The sequence below is a fragment of the Sinohyriopsis cumingii genome, chromosome 13 (genome assembly GCF_028554795.1).
Source record: "Sinohyriopsis cumingii isolate HCF-2022 chromosome 13, ASM2855479v2, whole genome shotgun sequence".
Classification (NCBI taxonomy): Eukaryota; Metazoa; Mollusca; class Bivalvia; order Unionida; family Unionidae; genus Sinohyriopsis; species Sinohyriopsis cumingii.
Window position 1 is genome coordinate 21,074,547 of NC_142973.1, and position 26,473 is coordinate 21,101,019.

The window sequence follows — 26,473 nt, forward strand, 5'->3', positions numbered from 1 at the left end:
AACTTTTAGATTATAATCTGAAATTAAAACAAAATTACCAGTCATGGCAGAATTCCAAATAACTATCAAAAACCGTCCAATGTTTTTAGAATGGGAAATTGTTTAGCAACTTAAGTTTTTTAAATATTTATCTAATCACATTAACATTAGGAAATTTCTCTCTGCTACCTCTGAATTGAGCCCTCCCTGAAAGACGAAATGTATTTTCATCTATACACCAAATACACAATGGGAAGTAACTCATAAATATTAACTCCTCTTGTTGCTTCAAGGATTTGGTTGGAATCTCCATCATGATGGGAACAACAATGTAGAGGTGTCTGAATGAACAGGATCCAGACCACCTCCAATCATTTGTTGAAAATAGGTTGAACCAAGAATAGTGAAACAAGTGGAGTCTGGTGCCCATATGAAGGTTGCCAGTGGGCATTAAGGACATCATGTTATTGATGGTTGGCAGAAGGCTTGAGGGAGGAGAAACCTTGTTTTCTCTCCCACCTACCAGCTTCCTGTGAAAGTTTGGAGCATACTGACATCTATAACTCGCCTAGCCTCAAAAAGACTGCCATTGTTGCTGAGAATTATCATGCAGTCTTTCAGTCAACGATCATCCTTTCCAGGTATACCCACTGATGGGTCACACAGAGATAAAGACCTGACAACCCTAACAAGATAGTCTCAGTATAGCTCATTGGTTTGTCGCTATCTCTCAACCTGACTTAATTCTTGGAATTTTTTTCATCATTTCACATGCTGATGACAACTGTATATCCTGTCACGTGACATACTCAAATCGACATGTGATGTCTAATAAAAGTAACTGTGTCCCTAACCTGCTTTAATTCAGAACATTCTGAATATTCCTTTATACTTTTTGTATTGATTAATAAAACTTTTTTAAGAGGCTTATTTTTTTCCTTTTGTCATGTATCTCCTGCTGGATGCCAATTTTGAAAAATTATATAATCAACAGTTTAATAATGCAGAAGCTTTGCACAGAAAAATATTTAAAGTTTAAAGCACCTGAGGTACTATTGTAAAGTTAGCCTGGTTCCCTGTCTAATTCCAGTAAAGCTAATATAAAACTCGGATCTAAATCAAGAAAGGATAAGCGAACTGTCCAGGTTTTACTGCAACAATTATATTTCCATAATATTTCTTTTCTTCTAAAAGTCCATATTTTAAGGGTCATTATCATAAGACTTGCACACAAAAAACTGTTAAGGGTTGGCAGGTCTGGAGATAGAGGCTTGCACACACTGCTGAAGAGGCAACTCCTGTGCTGCATGCTTTCTCACTTCAAGTGGACCACACAAAAAAGAGAAGGGTAGACCAAAAGGGATGGAATGCAGGGTTAGATGTGCTGGCTGAGTCCTGTCCAGTATAGAGTGTGGTCTGGTTTGAGCATTCTGGTCAGTGACAGTAAGTTGAGCTGGGCCAGATGGCTCAAAGTGTCTGGCTAGACCACTATATATTGGTATCATTGATATAGTCATTCTGACTGGCTACCTGGTCAGGATAATCTGCTGAGCATAGGATAATATCACTGGAGGAACTGTCAAGCAACATGTTGTTTGCCAATCTGAGATGACAAATTCATGACCACTGAAATTGTACATAGATTATATGGATAGTTGGAACAGTCCATTCACAGGCTGGGATGATGTACAGATGGTTGGAAGAGTCCATTCACTGGCAGGGATGAGGATTTATACCCAGTGTGCTGCCATGGATGAGGACTTATACCCAGTGGGCTGCCAAACAGGCATAAAACTGGTAATAGTTTCAAACAATTTGCTCACCAACATTATCAATGACAGATGTAGTATGCATACCATAAGCGACTTCAAGCCAGAGTCAAATCATTTGGTGTGGCTTCAAATGGATCTGAAGTTGTTGTCGAGGGTGTGGGTGACATCTTGACATCCCTCATCAAACTGGTCAATAATTCTCAACTTGGATGAACCAATACTTTGTCTTTAGAAGATTTAGAATATGCTCTTTTTGGCAGACCTTTTAACTGTCTTTCAAAAATGCTGGACCAAACATCCTCTGGAAGATTTAGAATGTGCTCTTTTTGGCAGACCTTTTAACTGCCTTTTCGAAAATGCTGGACCAAACATCCTCTGCCAACATTGTTCACACACTTCACTGTGTGAGGAAGGACATTTTATGCTGCAAAGTATGTCTCATGGTTGCCAGCTTTAAATCATCTGCATTTCTTGCATTTGAATGACATCTTTGAAATGAAAAAGAGAGCAAAAACAAAACCAAGTGTATACAATAAATGTACGAATTGTTCAAATATATGAACTCACATTACCAAGATGACCTAAGGAGTACATAATTAACTGAAATTTAACAGCACCATTACACAAGTGAAAACTTATGTTATACTAAATGATACTACATGAACAATAGCCGTTTATTAAATGAATATAATAAATTTACCATAAAAAATGTAAACATTGTCTACATCATGTACATCAACCTTCTGATTCATAATACCACTGAAAATAATTGTTGTCTAGTCAAAATTGATTCGCAGTTGCAAGTGGGAAATAAGGGAGTTAATATGTAAGAGTTACTTCCCTTTGTCCACCAGATCTAGAGAAGCCAAGATTTTTACATCTTCAGGAATGGTAAAATTTGGAGGAAGCAGGGATTAATTTCCTGACATTAATGTGATTGGGTAATGTTTTTTATGGAAAAGAATTCGTAGTTGGGGTTTCAAACTTATGTTTGTCTGAAATCTCCATGTGTCAACAATAAAGATGGTCTGATATTAATTTATTTATTATACATACATGAAACCAAAGTTACTCAAGTGTTTTGTTTTCTATACTGCAGAACCTGGTTCAAATGTTGTGACAAATGGTCAAATCAAATATGATTTCTAACCTGTTCCTCTTCCTCCTCCTCTCTTTCAATCTCGTCCTCATCCAAACCATCATAAACTTCTTGTTCAGTCTCCTTTTCCAATTTCTCATCTGTCTGTTTCTCTGCCACCTCTTCAGCCTCATTCTTTTCCTTCTCATCATCAGTCCTCCTGTTCTCTTTGTCACTCCTGTTACATGAATAAATCTTGCATGAGAGTTCATCCACCTATCTATCACCTGCAATCATTCAATCAACTTGTGAACTATTACATAATGATACAACTTGTCTACATACTATCCTAATGGTAAGACATATTATTCTGACCAAGCAACATGTGTAAATTTTTATTGAAAAATTAACCCTTTAATTTTTTCATCCAATGTGCATGAAATTTTCACTATGAACCTAAACTGTTCCTCAAATAAAGTAGTAAAATTACAAATGGAAAACACAAGTCAGATAGAAATACTATCTTAAAGGCATGGTTACCTTGCATTGCAAAGGTGTGCTTATCTCAATTTTAGTGATTAATCAACTGAAATACCATCTGCTCTTGGTAATTTGATATGTATGTATCATCCTATCATTTAACAAGTGTCACAATGGCATATGATACACCCATTTTGCATCCTTTGACATGCTGATGACCTTGACATCTAAGATTGGGACTTGATAATCTTCAGCAATAAGATTTTCAAATTAGCTACTGTGGTGACCATATTGGATGCAAGATCATTGCCATTTTCATGTATGATAAACTAGACATCATTAGAAAACTTTTGGTGAAAACCCATGCCAATATGACCATCCATTCAGGAGGAGAAATGGTAGCAAGATTTTCAAGATGGCAACCATTGAGGCCTTACTGGATGTCAGATCAGCATATTTTTCTCTTAGAACCAACTGGACATCACATTAAGTTTTCTGTAAAAACAACGCATGTCCATATCACTTCCTGTGAATAACAAGATTTTCAAGATGGCTGCCACAATTGTCCTCTTTGAGGCCAGACTGGCACCATTTTCATTAAGGATCAATTAGACATCATTAAAAGTCTTCAGGTGAAAACCCAATGTCAATATGACTTTCAACCTAGGAGGTATAGTGATGAACAGATTTTCAAGATCTCCACTCTGGCAGCCACTTTGGATGTCAAATTGGCATAATGTTCATTTAAAAGCAGCAAGATACCAGAAGAAGTCATCTGCTGTAAGCCCCATACTGAAATGACTTTCCGTTCAGAAGGAACCATAAAAGAAGTCATTTAGTAAAATTCCCATGCTAATATGAATTGCCCTTTAAGAAGAAGTAGTCAGAACAAGATTTTCAAGACGGCTAAATGGATCATTCTGGATCAACCAGACAATTATATGACATCTACTTGTTACAACTCCATGTTGATATGACTTTCTGTTCAAAAGGTGAAGAGAAAACAATTTTTTTTAAAAAGATGTCTGCTTTGGCAGCGATACTGGACATCAGGTTGGCACCATTTTCATTTTAAACAAACTAGACACCATAAAATGTTTTTGGAAACCTCCAAGTTTTCTAGCAGTACAGGGTTCATACAGAATTCTGAATGTTAAATTCAAAGGCATTTCCCAAACTTTCAAAGACCACAAACACAGATTTCCAAGACATATTTTTGCTAACATTTTGTATACAAGTTATGTTATATGAGAAAATAATGATGAAATGCAACTGAACTGGTCATCAAAAGAAAGAAACCAGGAAAACTCGACAACATCCGAATCTAACAACCTTGGACAATTTTATTTGTGATTATGGAAAGAAATTAAAATGTTTGGGTTTATTTCAATTTTCAAAGAATTTTAAAGACCTCAGGGTAATCTGCTCGATTTTCCCAAACATTCAAGGCCTTGAAAATGCTACCTCATTTTTCCCAAACTGTCAAAGACCTTCAAAGACCGTATGAACCCTGCAGGAGTAGCAATAACAAACTTGTGCTGACAGATAAACAAATAAATGAAGGACAACAGGCCATCCCATAAACTCTTCTGGTCTACGACAGTAGAATAGAATACAAGAGTCCCTAGAAGGGTCTGATGCTCTACTGGGTGAAAAGAACGTCCAGGAATACAAAACAAGACCATTTCTTCCTTTTAACTGACAAGTGTTGAAACTATCTTGGATATTCTTCAGCGATTAAAGAATGTTCAAATTAGCTGCCATGGTGCTCTAATTGGATCTCAGATTGGTAAAGGTCATGGCAGACATTATCAGATGTATTTTGGTGAAAACCCCATGTCATAATAGGAAGTAGTTACAAGATTTTTAAGACAGTCATTGTGGCAGTTATATTGGATGTACAACTGGCATCATTTTCATTTAGATGCAACTAAGTATCATAAAAAGTCTATTGGTGAAAAACCCATGTTGATATAGCCATCCATTTGGGAGGATTGGAGATGACAATAATTTCAAGATATGATTTTCCATTCAGGACTACCAAGCAATAGATTTTCGAGATGGCTGCTGTGGTGACCATACGGGAAGTCATAATAACACCATTTTCATTTAAGACCAACAAGACATCGTAAGTTTAGTGAAAGCCTTATGCTAATGAAACTTTCTATTCAGGTAGGGTTGTGATTTCAAAATTTTTAAGATGCCTTACTTGATGTCTGATTGGCACCATTTTTGTTTAGAACCAGCTACACATCATAGGAAGTCTTTCAGATAGAACCTCATGATGATATCCATTCAGGAGAAAGAGTGATAATAAAATTTTCAAGATGGCCACTGTGTAAGATATATTGGATGACACATCAAAGCCATTTTCATTTAAGATCAACTGGATATCATAAGAAGTCTTTTGGTGAAAACACAATGTCAATAAGACTTTCTATTCAGGTACAGAAGTGATAAAAAGACGTTTAAGATGGCTGCCATACTGGATGTCAGATCAGCATGATTTTTTATCACGACCAGCTACACATCACGGGAGATCTTTTAGCTTAAAACCCATGCTGCTATGACCATCCATACAGGAGAAGATGCAATAAAAGGGGTGTCAAATGGCCACTGTGGCAACCATACTGAACATTAGACTGGTGCCATTTTCAAATCAGGACCAACTAGATATCAACAGAAAACTTTTAGTGAAAACCCATGATGATTCAACCATCCATTCAGGATGAGAAGCAATAACAGTATTTTCTCGATAGCTGCCATGGCAAATATATTGGACACCAGATCTGCACAACTTTGATTTTGACTTTGGACCAACTATAATCTGAATATACCTTCCTGTTTGTTCGTAACCCATACCAATTTCAATAACAGAAATCTTTAACGTAATAAAAAGTGCACAGAACATAGTCATTTCATTCAATGATTTATAACTTCTAACCTGAATGTGACCAGAGTGGCCCTAACACTGGCATTCTCTGCGCCTTTCATGCTTAATGGACTTTTGTAACTAATGTGGCACCATGTTGCATACACTATGAGCAAGCTGATTTCCTCAGACAACACTGAGAAAGCGTTCATCTTATTCTGTAACTTCCAGATAATTCCGTAAATTACCATAATGTTGAGAGTTTAGAGTTATATCCCTTTGTACACATGTAAAAAGAAATTACACCAATTGTTAAATCCACATGAAAGGCAAATTTGAAGTTGTCATTCTTTTCCTTTGCTTGATTCGACACTGTAAATTCTGGAAGCAGACGACATAGTATTTTCCCTCTATGGACATGTGTAGTAATGCATACACCCCTTCACTGAAAATGGACTTGTCCAGAACTAGAAATAACTGGCAAACATGATCATCTTTTACACTGGAAACTTCCATTTGGAATGACATATGAAGACGATAACTGTTTGGGTTCCACCTGGGCTAAATCAGGTTTGCAATTATAAATCAATAAATGAACTGATTAAGTTCTGTGCTTCTTTTATGTAATTTGTGCTCTTCACTTTTTTATTACCTCAATTGCGCTTTTCATTTTTTAAATCTGGGGGGGGGGGGACCAAAAACAAACAAATATGGAGGCATATTCAGATTACAGACATCATAAGAAGTCTTTCTGTGAAAAACCTCATGTTGATTTGACCATCCATTCAAAAGTAGTGACAACAACATTTCAAGATAGCTGCCATGGCAGCTAAATTGGGTATCAGATCAGCACCATTTTAATTTAGGATCAACTAGACGTCATAAAACGTCTTTCTGTGAAAATCCCATCTTGATTTGATGATCCATTCATAAAATCTTGATTTGACCACTCAATCCGAGTTAAAAATTATTAAGACTAAATAACCTAAATGAGACAATTAGCCAACTTTCTCAAGGGCACACCAAGGCAGCTGACCCTGCCAGCTCAGGTGTGTATCAAACCTGCAACCCTTGAACAATGAGTACAATGATGAGTCAAGTGAGTGACCAAAGCATCCTCAGCTAGTTTGTAATTATATTGATGGTCAGACTGATGGAATGCTTTGAAAGCAAAGTAAACGGCTAACTGGAATTTATACTGATGGTCAAACTGATGGAATGCTTTGAAAGCAGAGTAAATGGCTAACTGAAATTTATATTGATGATCAGACTGATGGAATGCTTTGAAAGCAGAGTAAATGGCTAACTGGAATTTATATTGATGGTCAGACTGATGGAATGCTTTGAAAGCAGAGTAAATGGCTAACTGGAATTTATATTGATTGTCAGACTGATGGAATGCTTTGAAAGCATAGTAAACGGCTAACTGGAATTTATATTGATGGTCAGACTGATGGAATGCTTTGAAAGCATAGTAAACGGCTAACTGGAAGCTCATACTCGTGGCTTAATCTGGATTGCGATCTCATCATCTTCTTGAGCCGCTGCACATCTTTCTTTGCCTCATCTAAGACAGAGGTAGTATATTCAGGGGAGAGAGGCATCTCGTAGCTGTTGGATGCTGGGACAGGAGACAGCATCGGACTCATCGTCATTGAAAGTGACAATCGTGATGTTGTTCTACTTGTACTCTTCTTCATGATGTCAGCCATTGATTGTGCTTCTGCTAGCTTTGCTCTGTAAGTACAGTAAATCATAAACACTACTTTTGAGAGTTAAAAGTACATTGAGATTAAATGCAACAATTCTCATATACCAGCCTCAATAAGGTTGACAGACTGCAGAAGAACAACAGTGTTCAAAGAAATTTGTCTAGTCACAGGTCCAGACTAAGTGGCTTTAAAAATATTAAAAATTGCCCACTTTTTCCCAAAGGACCATATTTTTACTGTCACTTTGACACAACACTAAAATGGATATAATTTAAATTTTAAAAAAAGGAAAAATGTTTTAAATGAATGCATTTTCTATGTTTACTTCAGAAAAAATATGTTTTACCTTGTCTACTAATTTTTAAAAAAATTTCATTCAAAGAAATATTTTCACAGTACACTGCTCCCATGATAAGTCACACCCTGATAACTTGCGAACCCATTTATAACACAGAGTCAGGTGTTGATCCCAATTTTTGTTACAAGAAAATACCCCACACACACACACACAAACTGATCCCTATTTATTGAACTTGAAGAAAATCATTATCAAAATTGCAAACTGAAACAGTGATGCGTGTTGTATGGTTGAAAACGGTAGAGGACCTGGAAATTTTAATCAACATTTTGAAATTATCAGCTTTTCATAAGGAGTCATGTAATTGGTTACATTTTTCTTTCCGAATGAAATTCTTAATATATCATAAAGATATTCATGAAAATTTTGATCAATGAAAATGTCACGCCTAGTGTAGGCTGTACATTAATATTTAAATGCCAATTAAGTGATTTTTATTAAGTGAAATTTGTGTTTTAATTCTATCTTCTTGTTCCTCCTAAGTGTAATCATCATAAATGCAATGTGTATTTAAACATAAAATGTTTCAGCTATGTCCACAGGCATTTCTCTGAGAACCCAATTAAGTCCCAACCATGTTTTGATAACTGACTTGCAGAAGTATTGGTTGTATTGTTGCACTGAATTAAAAGCTGGCCTCCTTTTTATTATCATGTCAATTATGTCTTTTGAATCAAATAAAGGAGGTGGAATAAAAGAAAAGTTAAAAGGCACACAAATCCGTCCTACTTAAAATCTAGCAGCCCCGGGTGTATGTCGGGTGAACTCACTTCAGCTGATCAATCGAACACTGTTATAAATGTTATTGTGTATGTAACAAACTACCTTAATTTAACCACCTCATTCATAATTGTGATCAAAGATAGCAAGGCAACCAAGCAAAATGAATACTTTGCAAAATGAAGAGCTTGGTTTCACAGATACTGACCATTGTGGGCAAGAGAGTTTCAGAGAATTCCTGAACTGTCACTTAGCGATCTCATCAAGGATGATAAGAAGTTTCACTATCACTTTCAATGAAATCACAACATCAATATTGTACTAACTGAACAATACAAAACCTGAGTTTTGATGTAGAAAATTGTCTCACGAAATAGATGTCGCTAGTTTTTTAAAAAAAGGAATCTTGTTTGGTGGTGTATTAACAGTTAGTCTAGTTCCCTGCTACTCAAACTCCTGACTTGGCAGTGTATTATTAAATACCACTCCAGGAAGCAGACTAATCAACAAAACAAGAAGCAGTGACATAATACACGTTTTCTCGTACATGTGATGAATGTTGAAACCAGTTGGAATGATCTTTCACACATTGGACATTTTAAAAGTAAATGTTACTTACACAGAATAATGAACAAGTTCATTAGAAAAAGTGCATCATTAACAATTATTAATGACGTGATTGTAAAACGATGATTTAGTCATTAAACAGCCCAATTCCCTATCAACCCACGGTTTTCTCGAAGAGGATTTTTTTTCAATATTTGGAGGTCCCTTGGTAACTCACGCCTTCGCTTATAGTGCGGTCTATGTTTGTGGACCACGTGCACGAGTTATCAAGGGATTGGTGTATTTAGTACCAAAATAGCATATTCTTTACTGTGTTTTAAAATGAACATTCATGTCTGATTCTTTTCATGCTGATTCCAACTTCTTGAAAGCTTACTGGAGCTCTTGATGTTGATCACTGCCCAATGGATCTATCAGTGGTAGCCAAGTGAATGTGCAAAGACCATTTTAAGCATCCTGCTTTAAATAGAGTTTTTTTTTTCCTTCTGACATAATGGTCATGAGACTAACTATTCACATTTTCATGAAGGACACAAAACATGAATTATAACAATTTCACAATTTCTACATGTTCTGGAGTGGAGTTATGAAGAATTGTGACATATAATTCTGCTCATAAGATCTTTGTTTCTTTAGATTTGCCTTCACGTCAATGTCCTGTCTGAAAATTTCATCATGATCTCCGGGATAGAGTATTCAGAGGATTTGGAGTAGTTTTGTTGTCTGAATGCAGCAAAAAAGTTGCTTGATTGAAGCTGAAAACAAATGAAGTCAGACCAACATGTATTTTGAAAAATTTCAATCATGTTTTTAAAAAATGGCTAGAAGTTTTGTAATTAGTTCATGTCACAGCAGTCCATACATGCCAATCCCGAGATAGGTGTAAGTGTAATTAGTGCTACTATATGTGGCAAAAAAGCGTAATCTGAGCATAAAATACATATATATTACATGCCATAATTACAGGAAACATTATGAAAAATGTTTGTTTATTTTTGCTACTAACCTAGACCTGCAGCTGGTTAAAATTCTTCTTACAAATGGGCAAAATACATGGGAATTTGTACCAGAATACAAACGCCAAAAAAATACTGACAAATTGTTTATATACAACACTTGCTTTAACTAGTCTACATGTTTAGCATTCATTTAATGATTGTGGAATCAAGTCCACATTCTACAATGATCAATCAGAGTGCAATATTACATCAATCTCATATTCATCTTTTAGAATTAATAAACAGCTACTGAGTTGTCCTTCATCTGATCCGACATGTTTTGAAGTTCAAAGATCATTTTCTAACATTTTACAGTCATACAGCCTAGTGTTGTTCCAATTATCGATTATAATTGATCATCAGTTGGTTGAGCGAACCAATAAGATAATCGAAACTCCATAATCGATTATGTGTAAAGGGGGATTACATTTTAGTTGTATGCAAAGGGAGACTACATTTTAGTTGTATGCAAAGCATAAAGGTTAGTAAAACTCCCAGCCACTAAAGCTGACCTGAAATTTATTAATTCCCTTCACAACTACAAATATAAAACCATATGATATTTCATAGGTGCAAAATTTCATAATTAGGAACATATAGCCATTATTACATGATCAAGTTGTTAAATAGTTGAGTTAATAAATTTAAACACATTTTGATGATTTGTTTCAGTTTTAAATGCAACATTATTTGTAGTATTTGTAAACAATGACAAACAAGAAAACCATGTCCTTCTACGCTTAAAATTATAGATACATCACATATGAATGAAAGGATTTTTTGGGATTGTAGCAGTATTTCAGTTGCATATGACTTATAAGCCATAAAAAGTTGCATTCATTTAAGAAAGATGTAAAACAAAAATAACACAATACAATAGACAAAAATGTAATATTATTATCAGGTTAAAGTATACATGTCGTTAATATTGATTACTCCTGTACATTTACTAACATCTTGAACTATTGATCAAAGATATAACTGTAAACCAAACAAAAATTAAAATTTGCTCTTAGTAACCGATTATAATCGATCATCAGTTGGTTAAGTGGAACCAATTATCGATTATGAATTTCTGACCGATTCCCATCACTAATATAGCCTCCATGTGTCACGTCGACAAACCCATTTGTAGCGCTTTGTTTTATAAAGTTTAGACTGGTCAGCTACCTAAATATTTATCAAAAAAAGATAATGAATAGGTGAGACAAGGTTTCAAATTGAAGAAAAAAAACATGTTTCCTAGGAAATATGTTGTATGCAGCTGCTATAAATAACAAACAAGGCAATTACAATCTGCTCTTCTACTTTTCTAGGATATTCTCTAATTTTTATGATGTGTAGTGCTAAACAGATGATAATAAAGATGACAAACACATTTTATTGTTTTATTCTTATTGTATTTTTATTTAAGAAAAAAACAAACCATACACAGGTGGACATAATATGTAATGGGTTGTGTGTGTGTGGACAAATATAGATTACAACAAAAGCATAATGGTTGGCATGTATGCAGTACAGTGAATGTGTCACTGTTAGAAAAAAACACTTACTACATAGATCATAATATTCAGTGGCTAGCAGCCTTTAAATCTAAATGGAATAATCCAATTATCTCTCTTCCTTAAAGGTGAAACACCCTGTCTTAGACTCTTATATAAGCCTCTCCTGCCCTAGCTTAACTTATGTCCAACAATCACATGGGTACCACTCAATATATTTCACCAGAGAAACATTATTCTGTATGAGTGAGCAAGTAACAGCTTGTTTTTATTCAGGAAGGACAAATGAGTGCTATTTATAGGCAACCAATAAAATACAGAGAACAAAAATAGTAGGTCAAGTGCTTTGCATTATACACAAAGTTTATAGTTTTTGATACAAGTAAGTAGATGATTTCCAGTAGGGTGAGGTACATAAAAATGGAGTCCAGCATGGGTCCGAATATTAATAATGCATCAGTGTCTTTCAAGAAATTCAAGATCAAAATGATGCGTTTTCATTTGTATACTCAAGGAATTGTCAGGAAACTTAAACATCATTTTCTTTGCGACAAGCCCAACAGGCAACATACCTAGAAAACAGTACTGGCCCAATCTATGAAACTTATGTCAATGATTAACCAGTAAATAACTAAACCTATGCTGGGACTTGGGTGGTCAAGTGGTCTAAAGTGCTCGCCTTTACTGATCACTGCATCTCACCGCTATCCATGTGTGTGCAAGGCTTAGTCAAAGCTTGCCAGTAGCTTCCCGTTGGATGGTGATTCTTACCCGAATTTTCCCAGGTTCTTCCTCCATCAGTTATACTAGCTGACATGTATAGCCTAATGTGTGCTGAAACATGGCGTTATACTCCAAAACAATAAACAACTAAAACTACGCAACTGTCCCTATATAAAATATAGAACAGCTTCATTCACAGAATAGTGGATCACCATGACCTATTTATTCTTTAGAGTGACACAAGGAAAAGCACCAAATATTGTAACTATTTCCCACTAAACCTGCATCATGAAATTGTAATCGCATTGAAATTGTAATCCTACTGAGCTTTTCATGCAAAGTAAGTCACTAGCATTTGATAAGAAGTTCATTTTGTGTAGAGAAAAATTCTTGCTCACTCCATAAGGTGCTGGACTTCCAGTGTTGACTCTAATCAAAAAGAAACCTGTGATATCACTATGGGTGAAACATAACCATTTCACCATAGTGTACAGGTGAATTAAGTGGTAGGCCATTTTAAAAATAATGTAATGTCTGTAGTTTTTAACATATTTTTTATTAATTATTTTATCAAATGTACAAATAATTATAGTTAATTTTAATTTTCACAGCTACCTCAAGTTTGCAAAATTTTATTGAGAAAAAAATTTCCTAAATTTTATTGAGAACAAAGTTCTCCATAACGAACTTTAGAGGTTTAGAAATAATTTGAATTTTTACAGACTGATTGTGGAATGAAAATTTACAGACTAAACAGTTAATAACCCAATGGGGCAAAGAATCCAAATTATACAAACCTCAACTCCTCCATCTCTTTGACATAACCTTCCACCAATTTAGTAACTTCTTCACATGCAGCATCTCCTGCAATAAATAACAACAAAGACATTACATGTGCCAAGTGTGCTTGCTTTGCTCATTAGCAAATTTCCTGAAACTAATAAGTCTATATTTCACATACACAATACGAAGGTTTCACAAGTCGGTGTTTACCATTAGAATAATCATTTACCTTGATAATCTCAAAGCATGAATTAAAAAAATATTATGGATTATGAATGAAAAGCTTACATTGGGATTAGTTAGTTTCGAACCCATACTCTTTTACGGTGTTCCTCAACACTTGTTTTAACAAAATAACTCTATTTTATACCTTGGACAAACCGTAATGGCAATTTGCCTGTCCCAAAAATTGTACACATTTAAAATTGTATTCATGATATGATTGGCATGTCAGAGAATCACTGAAAATTTCTCTTAATTAACAATGCCCATGCCAAACTTTATAAGGCACATTCACTTTGTAAAAGTAATTATTTCTTAAGGTACCAATGTTATTTCCATGACAGTCTTGATCAGTCAAGTAACAGGTAAGCATGCAAAAAGCACTAATAATGAAAGTAAAAATAGGTAATGTTAGGTTTTATATATATCCCATTTGATCAGGTAAAATGTTAAAAACAATAACCACTTTAAGCTTATTTTCATTTCCTATTTCACAGGCCTTTCACTATGCCATCTCTTTTGATTTCTGCAAATAGAGCACCTAGATAATTAAGATATAAAAACACTTATTCCTAAGCCCAATTATAGTTTATCAAACAAAAATTCAGTTCTGTTTCACAATTATATATATTCTTTGTTTAGAAGTAAACATAGTTTTTTTCTTCATGGTGCACAATATAAAGATCAGTGATTTACAGCAAAAAATATTTAAGTGTCAGTGATCATTTAATCTGTAGAATGGATTAAAGTAAGCAGGATAGTGAAATCTGGTGTGGAACATAACTTTGGGAGAGAACAAAATAGACATATATATTATGGGTTTTGTATACTACATTAAATCTGCCAATAATAATAATAAAATTCTAAACTTGTATCTTGATAAAATAAATTAATCTTATTCCAAATAATAATAATAATAATAATAATAATAGTAATAATATGCCTTCTTTTTAAAAAAAAAGTCTGAAAGATAACCTTGATAAAGAGGTCACTTGTGTGAAAAGGCCAGTTTGTCCTTTTTCCACAGATAACCACTGTTGACCAGTTTGTACATACAATCAATGTACACATACCATACTAATACATATATATATATACATATATATATATATATATATATATATATATATATATATATATATATATATATATATATAGCCAGTTTCTGGAATATCTAGAAAGGATTTTATGTAAAGTGTTTTGGGGCTTCTTGTAGACTGGACAATAATACTAATAATGAGGAGATATGGGCAAATGTGTCTTGTAGATTGGACATAATAATACTAATGAGATCTGGGCAAATGTGTCTCAACATGACTAGTAACTGTTACTGACCCTGCAGGATTTTCTGTAAGATTAATAAATGGATAATTTGCTATACCACTTGTGACAATTAGAACCACTCAATAAATGTGCATGCATGCAGCAGTGGTAACATACACGTTATTCTACTGGCACCAGGACAGATATTCAGTTTTAAAGGTCATCTGTTGTATATACTGTTCTAAAGTTGAAACTACCACTTGGAAAAAAATGAAAAATAAAATTCGGAAAATTCACATTATCTATCCACAGTTTTGAGAAACCAGTCATGACTAGTCCACTGGGAACTGAAACTGTTCAATGAGTGTAATGACCAATGCAATGATACTACATTCACCATTGTTGCAAGAAATGTGATACAAGTCATCTGTCTTGCCATTCACAAACGAGGAGGCAGACATATATGGCAACAATTACATGCAGCATTTCCAAGACCAAGTGTGGCCCTTTCTGTCATGAACTGTGCATTCCTTGCCTTCAGCATTTCCTAAACTTAGAGTGTCCTTTTTTTATCATAAACTTTACATTTTTTCTTACCTGCAGCATTTCCAAGACCAGAGTGGCCTTTTTTGTCATGAACTGTGCATTCCTTACCTGCAGCATTTCCTAGTCTCAGTGGACTTTTCTGTCATGAACTGTGCATTCCTTACCTGCAGCATTTCCTAGACTCAGTGTGGACTTTTCTGTCATGAACTGAATTCCTTACCTGCAGCATTTCCTAGACTCAGTGTGGACTTTTCTGTCATGAACTGTGCATTCCTTACCTGCAGCATTTCCAAGACTCAGTGTTGACTTTTCTGTCACGAACTGTGCATTCCTTACCTGCAGCATTTCCAAGTCTCAGCATGACCTTTTCTGTCATGAACTGTGCCTTTCTTACCTCCAGCATTTCCAAGACTCAGTGTGGCCTTTTCTATCATGAGCTGTGCATTCCTTGCTGTAAGAGACTCCAAAGCTTCATTTAATGCCTTTACTCTTTGTCTCAGTTTATCATTTTCATTCATCAGCATCTTGTTTTCACTATGAACATCACTTATAACCTCTGTACCATCCTGATCAACAATTCGTTTACCCTGCAACAAAAAGAAGTAAACTGTACAAGGTGCCTGATGAATCTGATTAATCGATTGCAAGTGATACAAGCTATGCAGTTACTGTAAGCATACCAATACACACAACACACAGTAAGGCCACCATAGTAAGGCCACCATGCAAAGAATTTCATCCTTGAATTCACTACTGTAACATTATTACCTGTTCTTTTATCAAACAGGTGAGACAAAAAAGTTTTAAGTAAAAAGAGACTATTCACCTTTGTCATTTCATCACAATACTACAAGTTAAAACATATGTTAAGAATTCCTGGATGTAAATAAGTTGAATATACTTTGACTTTTAATGTGGAAAAGCACACCATAGTTTTCCAAGGATATCTCAAATGGAATTGAAAAACAGTGAAGATTCATATCTGCTACGACATAATGTACTGGCAAATATGTGATGTTGAATAGAGATTATAAGGAGAACAGTATTGACTAATCTGCTCACATATATGGCAGCAGATCTGAGTCTATGCCTCATGTTAAAGCAGATGACTGGAGAGTGAAATATAGGTCACAGTAACTTAGTTTCAACTGAAAGAAGCAGCTATATTCACCTGACATTAGGGCCTCAGGGAGAACAGTTTATAATAACTGAGTTACTGTCATAAAATAATGTATTTATTATTGTTATTATTGTTATTATTATTATTATTACTATTATTATTATTATTATTATTATCAGAAGCAGAACAAACAGTTTAGACCCAGATCTGCTGATGCTTATGCAATGGCAAATCTGTGTCTACACTTGTCTATAGTTTGGTGTGAATAATACAGAAGGAAAAAAATGGTATTTTATGTTGAAGTCATATTGTTCTGTATACAATTCATATTAAAATGTTTAAACACATACCGTTTTGTATTCCATTAATTCTTCCTGAAGCTTCATGATTTCAGCCCTGAGAACTGCAAGCTGTTTACTAGCTTTGTCCTGATTAGCTATCACTTTATTCCTAATATTCCTGGCACGATTAGCATATTGCAACGTGTTTAGTGTCTCCATAAAATCACGATCTGATGGGGATATACAAGCTATCATTAACGTCCTGCTGTTACCCCCAAGTGAATCTTGTAACAAACGAGTCAACTTTGAATCCCTATAGGGCACATGACTTCCTCGTTTTACCTTGTCCCCAAGTGCAGAAATTACATTTCCAAGGGCAAGCTGAAAAGAGATGAAAAAATGGCAGCATGAATTATCAAAATACAAAATACAGTGTTCCCACACTAAAGCACCATTCAGGTTAACCTTCAAAGATTACTTCACACTGAGTAAGGTTAATCTATATTTAACCCAAAAAGAATTCAACAGAATGTCGTGTCCCATGGGATAATTCAAATATGTCAGTGTGTGTGTGTGTGTGTGTGTGTGATTTGGATTTTTAATTTAACTTTAGCAATTTTTCAGTCATATCACTACAATGTCTGCAGTGTCGCAGTTTATAGTGATGTCTAGCACTAGGGCATCAAGTTGCAGACATGTAACATGATTCCACCCAGTCACATTATCCTGACACCAGGCCAACCAGTCCTAACACTATCCTCTATATGCTGAGCACCTAACGAGCCAGTTGTAAGTACCATCTTTATAAGTCTTTGGTATGACTCTGCCAGGGTTCAAACCCATTACCTCCTGCAGCTGATGCGGACACTCCAACCACTAGGCCATCAAAGCAGTTTCAAATATGTCAAAGAAACTGGCCTAAATGTAAACAAGTGGATGGCCAATGACCTACTATTGCATGTGGTGAATAGTACTCTCCAAGATAAATACACCCATCATGTTTCATAAATGTGCAGACAACAGTGTGATAACAACTGAGCTAAATGCAAACCCTTATAAGCACCATCAGAAAAGTGATGCCTCACCTCTGCTTGCATGGCTGACATACATGGGATTCATTTTCCTACCCATCTAAAATGTGGGAACATGCCATATGAGGAATCATGCTACATGAGGAACAATCTTATCAATGTCAATGCTATATGAGGGACCATGTTATATGTGGGACCATTTTATACAAGTGACAATGCTCCATGAGGAACCATGCTATATGATGGACAATGATACATGAGCGACCACATTACATGTGCATACATGTGAACCTCATGCACAGGAGGGTTTTTCTTCTGAGATTATTGGCATTTCACATCCATTCCATCACACACTGTAATCTCCAATGTACACAAAAATAATTATTGACAGTGTAATATATTTATGATAATACTGTCTATGATCATGTGACTGAGAACTGCCTTAAGAACAGCAAGACAATGTAGTCACTAAATTCACCCACTGATACCATTGTCATGGTCAGCTGGCTACGTTGTTTTGAAGTTTGTTGAGGTGGATTATGCTATGTGAGTAGAAGTAATTCCAAATGGATAAATGCATTAATATAGTATGGCTGGGTTACTAAGGAGTTCAATCAGCATGAAACAATAAACATTGCTTTGATTCTCTCTTTGAGTTTGTGCTTCATGTGGAGACTCTTACTGACATGAACACAACATCAGACCCAGCTAGTACCAATGTTGAGCAGTTCTGGCAGGCAGGCAGCAGTCTGGATCAACACATGGGAAAGAAACAAGTTAAACTGACTGACTCAGTAGAATTGTACCAACATTTCCATATTCCAATGCAGACACTGAAAGGACATTTTCCATTTTGAGGAAAATTCAGACTGACTCCAGAGAAAACCTGCATCCAGCAGGAGTATATCATCTAATAAGTTTTAAGGTCAAAAATGATGAGGACTGCCAAAAATATAACCCAGGTAATATCTCCTAAGAAATTCTAAAAATCCTTGTGGTACATACAAGGAAAGTACAAAATGGCACTGTGAGAGGTTTGATTATATCAGACAATGTGCATATTTTAATATTTTTAAAAAAATTTAAATTTGTTCAATAATGTAACTTTTGTTCATTTGCATGCTAAACATTGGGTCAACAAAAATGCTTCCCCATTTGAGATCCAAATTCCTAACCAAATTTTAGAAATCACATCTATTCTGACCTGACCTGTCTTTTCTGTCACATATGTATGTGAGACCACATTATATGATAATGCTATGTGAGGAACTGTGTTATATGAAGGACCAATGTATATAAAGATGATCTTATATGAGGGACCATGTTATATGAATGACAATGCTAAACAAGGAACCATGTTATAAGAAGGATCATGATATATGATGGACAATGTCACATGTGGGACCATGTTTATATGAAAAAACATACTAGAGAAGGGACCATGTCATGTAAGTGATAATGCTATATCAGGAATCAGGCTGTATGAAGGATCATGCTATATTAAAAACAATGTTTTCCACAGTTGCTTTATAGTGCGAGACAACAATTTTACATTTCTAGAGTTGCATACATTAGGCTAAAATGAGAAAACGGCAATATGGCTGAACTGCAAAGATTTGCTTTGTCAAAAAGTCATAATGCTTCCCATCAATATATGTATTATGTTACATCCCTCTGCACTAATAGTGTCTAAGAAATTTAACGAAACACAAATATTAACAAATAAAATTGGAGTATAAAATATAGTTCACAGTGACTTAATTGAACTTAAGAGCATAGTAGTTCTCATGAAACAGCTACAGATTATGTTACATGCCTCTTTTAAAGCAGTTATATCTTTTTTTTGTAAAACTTTCTTTTCTTTCATTTTGCTCAGCATTTTGCTTTTTTCTTTAATTTCTAGTACCTGCCAACAGTACCTGCAGCCTGCTTATATCTGTGCTTAACTCCTACATTTCTGTACCACATGCTTTTAAATCTGTAATTTTCTAACACCAATTTGCATTCATTTAATTTTAAGCTTGTAAATTAAAATTTATTTTTAAAAATATGCAAATTACTCTGTGTGTATGTGTGTTTTATCGCATGGAATAAATTTGTGCAATATATGTAAAATGTCCGACATGCCAAGTTAAAACCCCAAAATTCAGCTCATTTGCTTGATATACAACAACACAGCTGTTTTAATTTCTGTATGTGTTTTTGGCACAGCTTTCACTGTACTGCAAAACCAATCACAGTGAACACCTGATATTAACAGGCAATGGGATTGCATGACATATTTTGATCACATCCTCTACTAATAAATCTTCGATTAGTTTGTTAGTGAATTCCTGTTAATTATGGACAGAATAAGTTAATTCCATGACTGTCCATATTCCAAAGGTTCTAATATATTGATCATTGTCTTACCAATCCACAGTTGATTGAGATACCCTCCTTGGCCCTGTCCCCCGTAGCCCCTGTCCGCTTGAGTCTCTCTGACCCGGCTAGATCCACAAAATGGAACTTGGCTGTCAGGGTCTCAAACTCCTGTTGTGGCTCTGCCTCTTGACCATCCTCATCATCTATGAATGACTGGAAAATATGATGTGTGGTGAAAATTCCAAAAGTCCCAATGATTATATTGTCAAGGGCCATAACTCATCCCACTGATCATATTATCAAGGGTCACAACTCATCATCTATGACTGACTGGAAAATATGATGTATGGTGAAAGTTCAAAATGTCCCAATGATTATATTATCAAGGGCCATAACTCTGTTTAAGTGGTATCCAGCAGACCATGTATCAAATAGTAATATAGGATCATCCTATACTGAAAAGTTGCTAAGCCTCTTTTGTTACAAATAATTGCCCTTAACCATAACAAGATGAAGGCCCACAACTCATCATTTTGTAAAGAAAGTGAAAGAAAGAAAGTGGGTTGCTGCTTATTCAGGTATTTTCTGCGATGCATAGGCCACGAGTTAATATAGTTACTGTGCCCATTTTAAAGGACCCACAACTGGTCATGATGGTTATGTACTTACCTCTTCTGTTGAGACCCGTGTCTGTTTGATATGCAGAGTGAAAATAGCATGAGACCGTGATGACTGAGAGTTCATGTTGGTACTGGCTGTTGCCCGAGACAGGGAACCAATCTGAAGACACTGCAGAGTCTGAAATAAAAATAAAAAATGTAGTTTGTTACTTCATTGTGTGTAGAGCAAAATGGAAGAAGGGATAAAAACAAATTAAAACTGCTAAAATACAGTATCTGATTGCAAGGCATTAATAAGGATACTGTTGTTATTATCAATATTTTTGTTCTGCAAGAATATTAAAAGGGGCGTTAACAGAATCTACCAGTATAGACTAAAGTCCCCTTCTTAAAAGAAACCCAAGGCCTGAATGTGGAGCCCTTGGTCAAAGGATTCCAATATAATAATAGATTCTCCAATCAATACAATGACAATGAAATTTTCTATCAATAACAATGCATCTAACTATAAGTAAGAAAAAATTTTGTGTCACATGATTAATTACATTATCAGTCATCATGCTACATCCTATTGCTGAGCTTTAGTACCTACTGATGCATCCCTGCAATGATGGTACATCATAATCATAAAGCCACATAATTCATAGAGACCCTGTCAATTCATTTTTTGAACTCTTTCATAATGGTTGATAAAGTAAAATTGTTTAGTAGTTTACCCCACTATCTCACAGGCACTGAATGAAGCAGTATCCTTACAATAACACGTCATAAAAGACTTCTTAAGGGAATATGACAGTTAAAACAAAAGAAATATTTTATCTGATCTAAAATTGTCTTGCAAAATACTTTCCATTTAAGATAAATGGTAGCACAAATCATTTGATGGGATTGACACTCTTTTAATCGAAAATAATCTCCAGGAATTCACGACTATTTCTTGTTTTTAACTGCTGAGTGTTGAAACCATCTCTGATACTTATGATCAATAACAGCCTTTGTGGAGGCCATAGGGATGTAAGATTGGCACCATTTCCATTGAGATCCAATCTGACACCATTAGAAGTCTTTTGGTTAAAACTCCCATGTGATTATGACCATCCATTCAGCAGGACTTTCAAGACTGCCACCATGCTAGGTAATGAGGTGAAAACCCCCATGTTGGTGTGATCATCTATCTGTCTAGAAGTAGCAACACAATTTTCTAAATGTGGTTGCCATATCAGAGGTTAGATCAGCACCATTTTCATTTAGGACCAACTAGACGTCATAAAAAAATCTTCCCATGAAAACCCCAAGTCTATATACTGACCTTCTGTGTAGGAAGGGTAATGAAAACAAGACTTTCAACAAAACAGCCAGTGGGGCCATACTGGATGAGAGATTGGCACCATTTCATTTCGGACCAACTTCGAACACAAGAAATCTGTTGCTGAAAATCAAATGTTTAAGGAGCCTGCAAGTGGAACCCTTTTCTGGATGGCCACTGTGGTGACCATAATGATGGTCAGTTCAACATCATACTCATTCAGGACCAACAAGACATGTCAAGTCATCCAGTGGAAACCCCATGTTATTATTGACTTTCTGATCAGGAGAAGTACCTATAACAAAATTTTCAAGATGTCTGCCATGGTGGCTATATTACCATTTTCAGTTAGGACCAAGTGGTCATGATAAGAAATATTTTAGTGAAAACCTCTTGTTGATATGACTTTCCACTCTGAAGAAGTAAAAATAACAAGATTTTCAAGATGGCTACTGAGGCAATCAAGTTGAATGTCTGACCAGTAACTTTTCATTCAGAACAAACTTGATACCATAAGAAATCTTTGCTCAAAACTCTATGTAGACATGACTTTCCACTCAGAAGGAGTAGCAATAACAAGATTTTCAAGATCACTGCCATGGCAGCCATATTGGACAAAAGATCAGCACTATTTTCATTGAGGATCAATTAGACATCATAAGAAGTCTTCTGGTGAAAACCTCATTTTGATGCAACTTTCCAATCAGAAGAGGTAGCAATAACAAGATTTTTAAGGTGGCTTTGTGATGACTGTATTTGATCATCTTCACTAGCCAAGGTTCTAATATGTTTGCCTTATCTACACCTTGGCAGATCAATCAGATATTTCAGTGCTACAGGTCAGTTAGCTTCACTGGATGCGTGGCAAGCCACCACATCCATCGAAATCAATTTGTTCAAATCTGAACACTATTCCTACATGATCGAGAGAAGGGGAGCATACAACTGGAATAGTCTCAAAAATAAGTAATTTGTCACAGCCAATTTGTATTCGTACAAATACATCCTTTCCCTCAAATACACCTGTAATGGCTTCTCACTTGTAGGTAGTCATACTTTCGATATTAAACTTACAAAGTATCAGTTTGAAGTCAACTGACTCCACCATTCTGGCTGATTTACTAAGTACCACTGTCACATGCTAATGTTTAGTTGGCATTACATACTAAGGGAGGCAACTATGAGGTTCAATAGATGCTGCTATGACAAAGCACTGAAATATCTGATCGATCTGCCAAGTGTAAATAGGGTTAACATATCGTAACCTTGGCTAGCAAACATATTTGAGTTACTATTAGTATCAATTTCCCTTAAGAGCAACAAGACACCATAAGAAGTCATAACACCATGTTGATAAGACTTCCCATTCAGAATAAGTAGCATGGACAAAATGTTCAAGATGACAGCCAAGGAAATCATATTGGATATCAGACTGACATAATTTTCATTTAGGAGTAAATAGACATTATAATCAATCTTTTGATATTACCATCCATTCAGGAGATGTAGCAATAAGATTTTCAAGAAGGCCATTGTGGTGTGAGCATACTGGATGTCTGAGCAGCACCATTTTCATTTAGGACCAACTAGACCATGAGATGTGTGTGTGTGTGTATATAGTTGTATGGCAATCTTCCAACAAGTTTTGGAAGTGTAGCAATAACAAACCTATGCTAGGGACATAGTACAGAAATCAGACAAAAGAAAACAGGATTTAACATAAGCTCTTCTGGTCTATGACCAATACAGATAAATACTACATTTGTGTTCATAAAACGTGTATCCACTTCAAAGCAAGTAAAAAAAAAAGTCAAAACCTTGTACAAATATGAAAACAAATCCCTATAATGGCATAACAAAAAATGTCAGATCCTGCATATCAAGTCCGTGATCAAAGCACAGCAGTAAAATGTATAGCCCCTAGGTCAAAACATCTAGAAAGCATGTCACATAATGAGATATCTTAGCTACATAATGATTCATCCAAAGTATGCTACATGAAGGTAACCAATCAAGGGGTTTAGGAAATAAAACCAATTGAAAATACTGTAAACAAAAACTGGATGCACATGTTCTATGACTGTGACTTTGAATGCAAGGTCAAAAATGTGAGCAAGCTTGTCAAAGAATTAATTGCCTTAGCTTCAAAATTATTCATTTCAAGTAAGAAGAAACTCTCTAGGGGTTTAGGAAAAAAAGCAAATAAAAAAATGTCAACACCTTAATGCAAATGTTTATAACTGTGACCCTGAGCTCAATGTCATGCGAGAGAGAACGCACATTGGAAAATAAACAGTTTTAGCTTCAACATGATTCACCTCAAGAAAATCAATCAAGAGGTTTAGATAATATAAGCAAATGAAGAAAAAAACGTTAACAGAAACTTTAACGCAAATTTTGCATGACTGTGACTCTTGGACAGTAAAGTAATATTGGTAAGCACACGTGCCAAAAGAATGAATTCTCATAAGTTTGCTAATGATTTATCTAATGTATTAAGAAACTCTATTAAGGGATTAGGAAATATAAAACAAATGAAAATACTTTAACCAAAACCTTCACAAAAAATTTCTATGACTGTGACCTTGACCCCAAAATAAAAGGCATTAATTGTTTCAGCTTCATAATATTCATGCAAAGCATGCTGAGAATCTATCATGGGGTTATGGAAATATATGCAAATGAAAACTTTAACCAAAGTCTAAAACTGTTGATAATGATGTCACTGCATGCAGAAAAGTGAGTGCTTTGTCTTGGTTCCCAACTATGTGGGCTCAAAAAATACAATCCTATCTTGCACATATGCATATCAACATGTTAACAAAATTGTATTGGTCTACTATTCAAGTGGTTTTTCTTAACTGTGCTAAAAGGTTTTTGTCAAAAAAGTTCAAGTCCCTAAAGTTCAAAATATACTGTAATGGACTGAAACTCATATGATCTACAAATACAAATATGCCCACCAAATATTGGTTAGTTTTCCTCAATCATGCTAACAGGTCTCATAAGCAAGAAAACAAGTCCAAGTTTAACAAGTTTAAAATGTATAAAAATTTGAAAAACTGCTGATATGGCAAAATCTAATTAGGACATCCACATACAAATATGCCTGCCAAATTGTATTTCTCAATGTTGAATGGTTTTGTGCAGTCTTGCTAGCAAGCTTCTCTGGACAAAAGGATGACAGACAGACTGGAACAAAATACAATACCTCTGCTGCTAGCAGTGGGAGCATAAAATTGTTTTAAATTTCAAAAAGTTGTACTTAAAAACTGAAACATATATGTTCAAGTACAACGGAACTCTGCCTCATGAACAACTTCTCAAAAGCTTAAGTCTTTACAAAACAAAGTATTCTGCTGGGTTATAAATTTCAAACTGTCAAGGAGCCAGACAAAAAAGAAAGCTAATAGTACCAGCATCTGCAGAGTTTTTAGTAATATTTAATTTTAATGATTTTGCCTTGAAGGCATTGGTGACGAGTCCAATCCCATACCTGATACTCTAAAAATTAACCTTATCTCCAACAGTCAGGGACAGATCCAAGATACCCGCCCAGAGCAGGGGTAGAGGTCCATTATGAAATAGGTGGTTTGTTCTTCCTAAAAAGGATCAACTTTTTTATCTTTTTCTCACTGACAATGTACTTTTTTAAAGTTTACGGGTGACTTCAACTAAACCACCCCAAACCCTGGATATATACACACACACGATTGCTGTTTTCATACTTACATCATTAAGAGAGCTAACTGGCTTAGTGGTTACTCCAACGACATATATTCCTCCCCCAGCATCTTCATGAATCTTGATATGAGACTTTCGACCCTGTGTAGAAAGAAGAGCAGCTCATTACTAAAAATATATCATTTACTTAATAGCAAGTGTGCCCATGTATTTGACACAACTGGTTTCTGAATCAGATGGTCCTGGGTTTAAGTCCAATTCTGACCATTGCTATTTGCTCCTGATCATAGCATTGAATCGTCTAGTTTCCCCAGAAAACTAAGCTTTATATGGATACCAGCATCTTTATGATGGAGTCAACCTGCAATCGGTTTACGTCCCATCAAAGTTGGTGTGGTGTTGTGACAGTATTTGGGTGGTGGGGAAGTGGTACTCTCCTTTGTTTTGCATGAAATGAAGTTGATATAAGTTCTGGCCTTTAAAACAAATAGC

The 26,473-nt window shown here is 35.3% G+C and overlaps 1 protein-coding gene across 1 annotated transcript in view; it reads right to left on the reverse strand.

The window, feature by feature from the left end:
• Positions 1-26,473, reverse strand: part of LOC149785030 (kinesin-like protein KIF21A) — a 259,702-nt gene that overhangs the window by 184,969 nt on the left and 48,260 nt on the right. Inside the window, exons 6-13 of the mRNA XM_089978736.1 lie at positions 26,030-26,122; positions 21,041-21,169; positions 20,420-20,584; positions 17,046-17,357; positions 15,970-16,162; positions 13,559-13,625; positions 7,682-7,918; positions 2,902-3,067 (exon numbers count right to left, since the gene is read on the reverse strand). Of these exons, the coding sequence (XP_089834862.1) occupies positions 2,902-3,067; positions 7,682-7,918; positions 13,559-13,625; positions 15,970-16,162; positions 17,046-17,357; positions 20,420-20,584; positions 21,041-21,169; positions 26,030-26,122 (1,362 nt within the window). The remainder of the gene's footprint in view (positions 1-2,901; positions 3,068-7,681; positions 7,919-13,558; positions 13,626-15,969; positions 16,163-17,045; positions 17,358-20,419; positions 20,585-21,040; positions 21,170-26,029; positions 26,123-26,473) is intronic.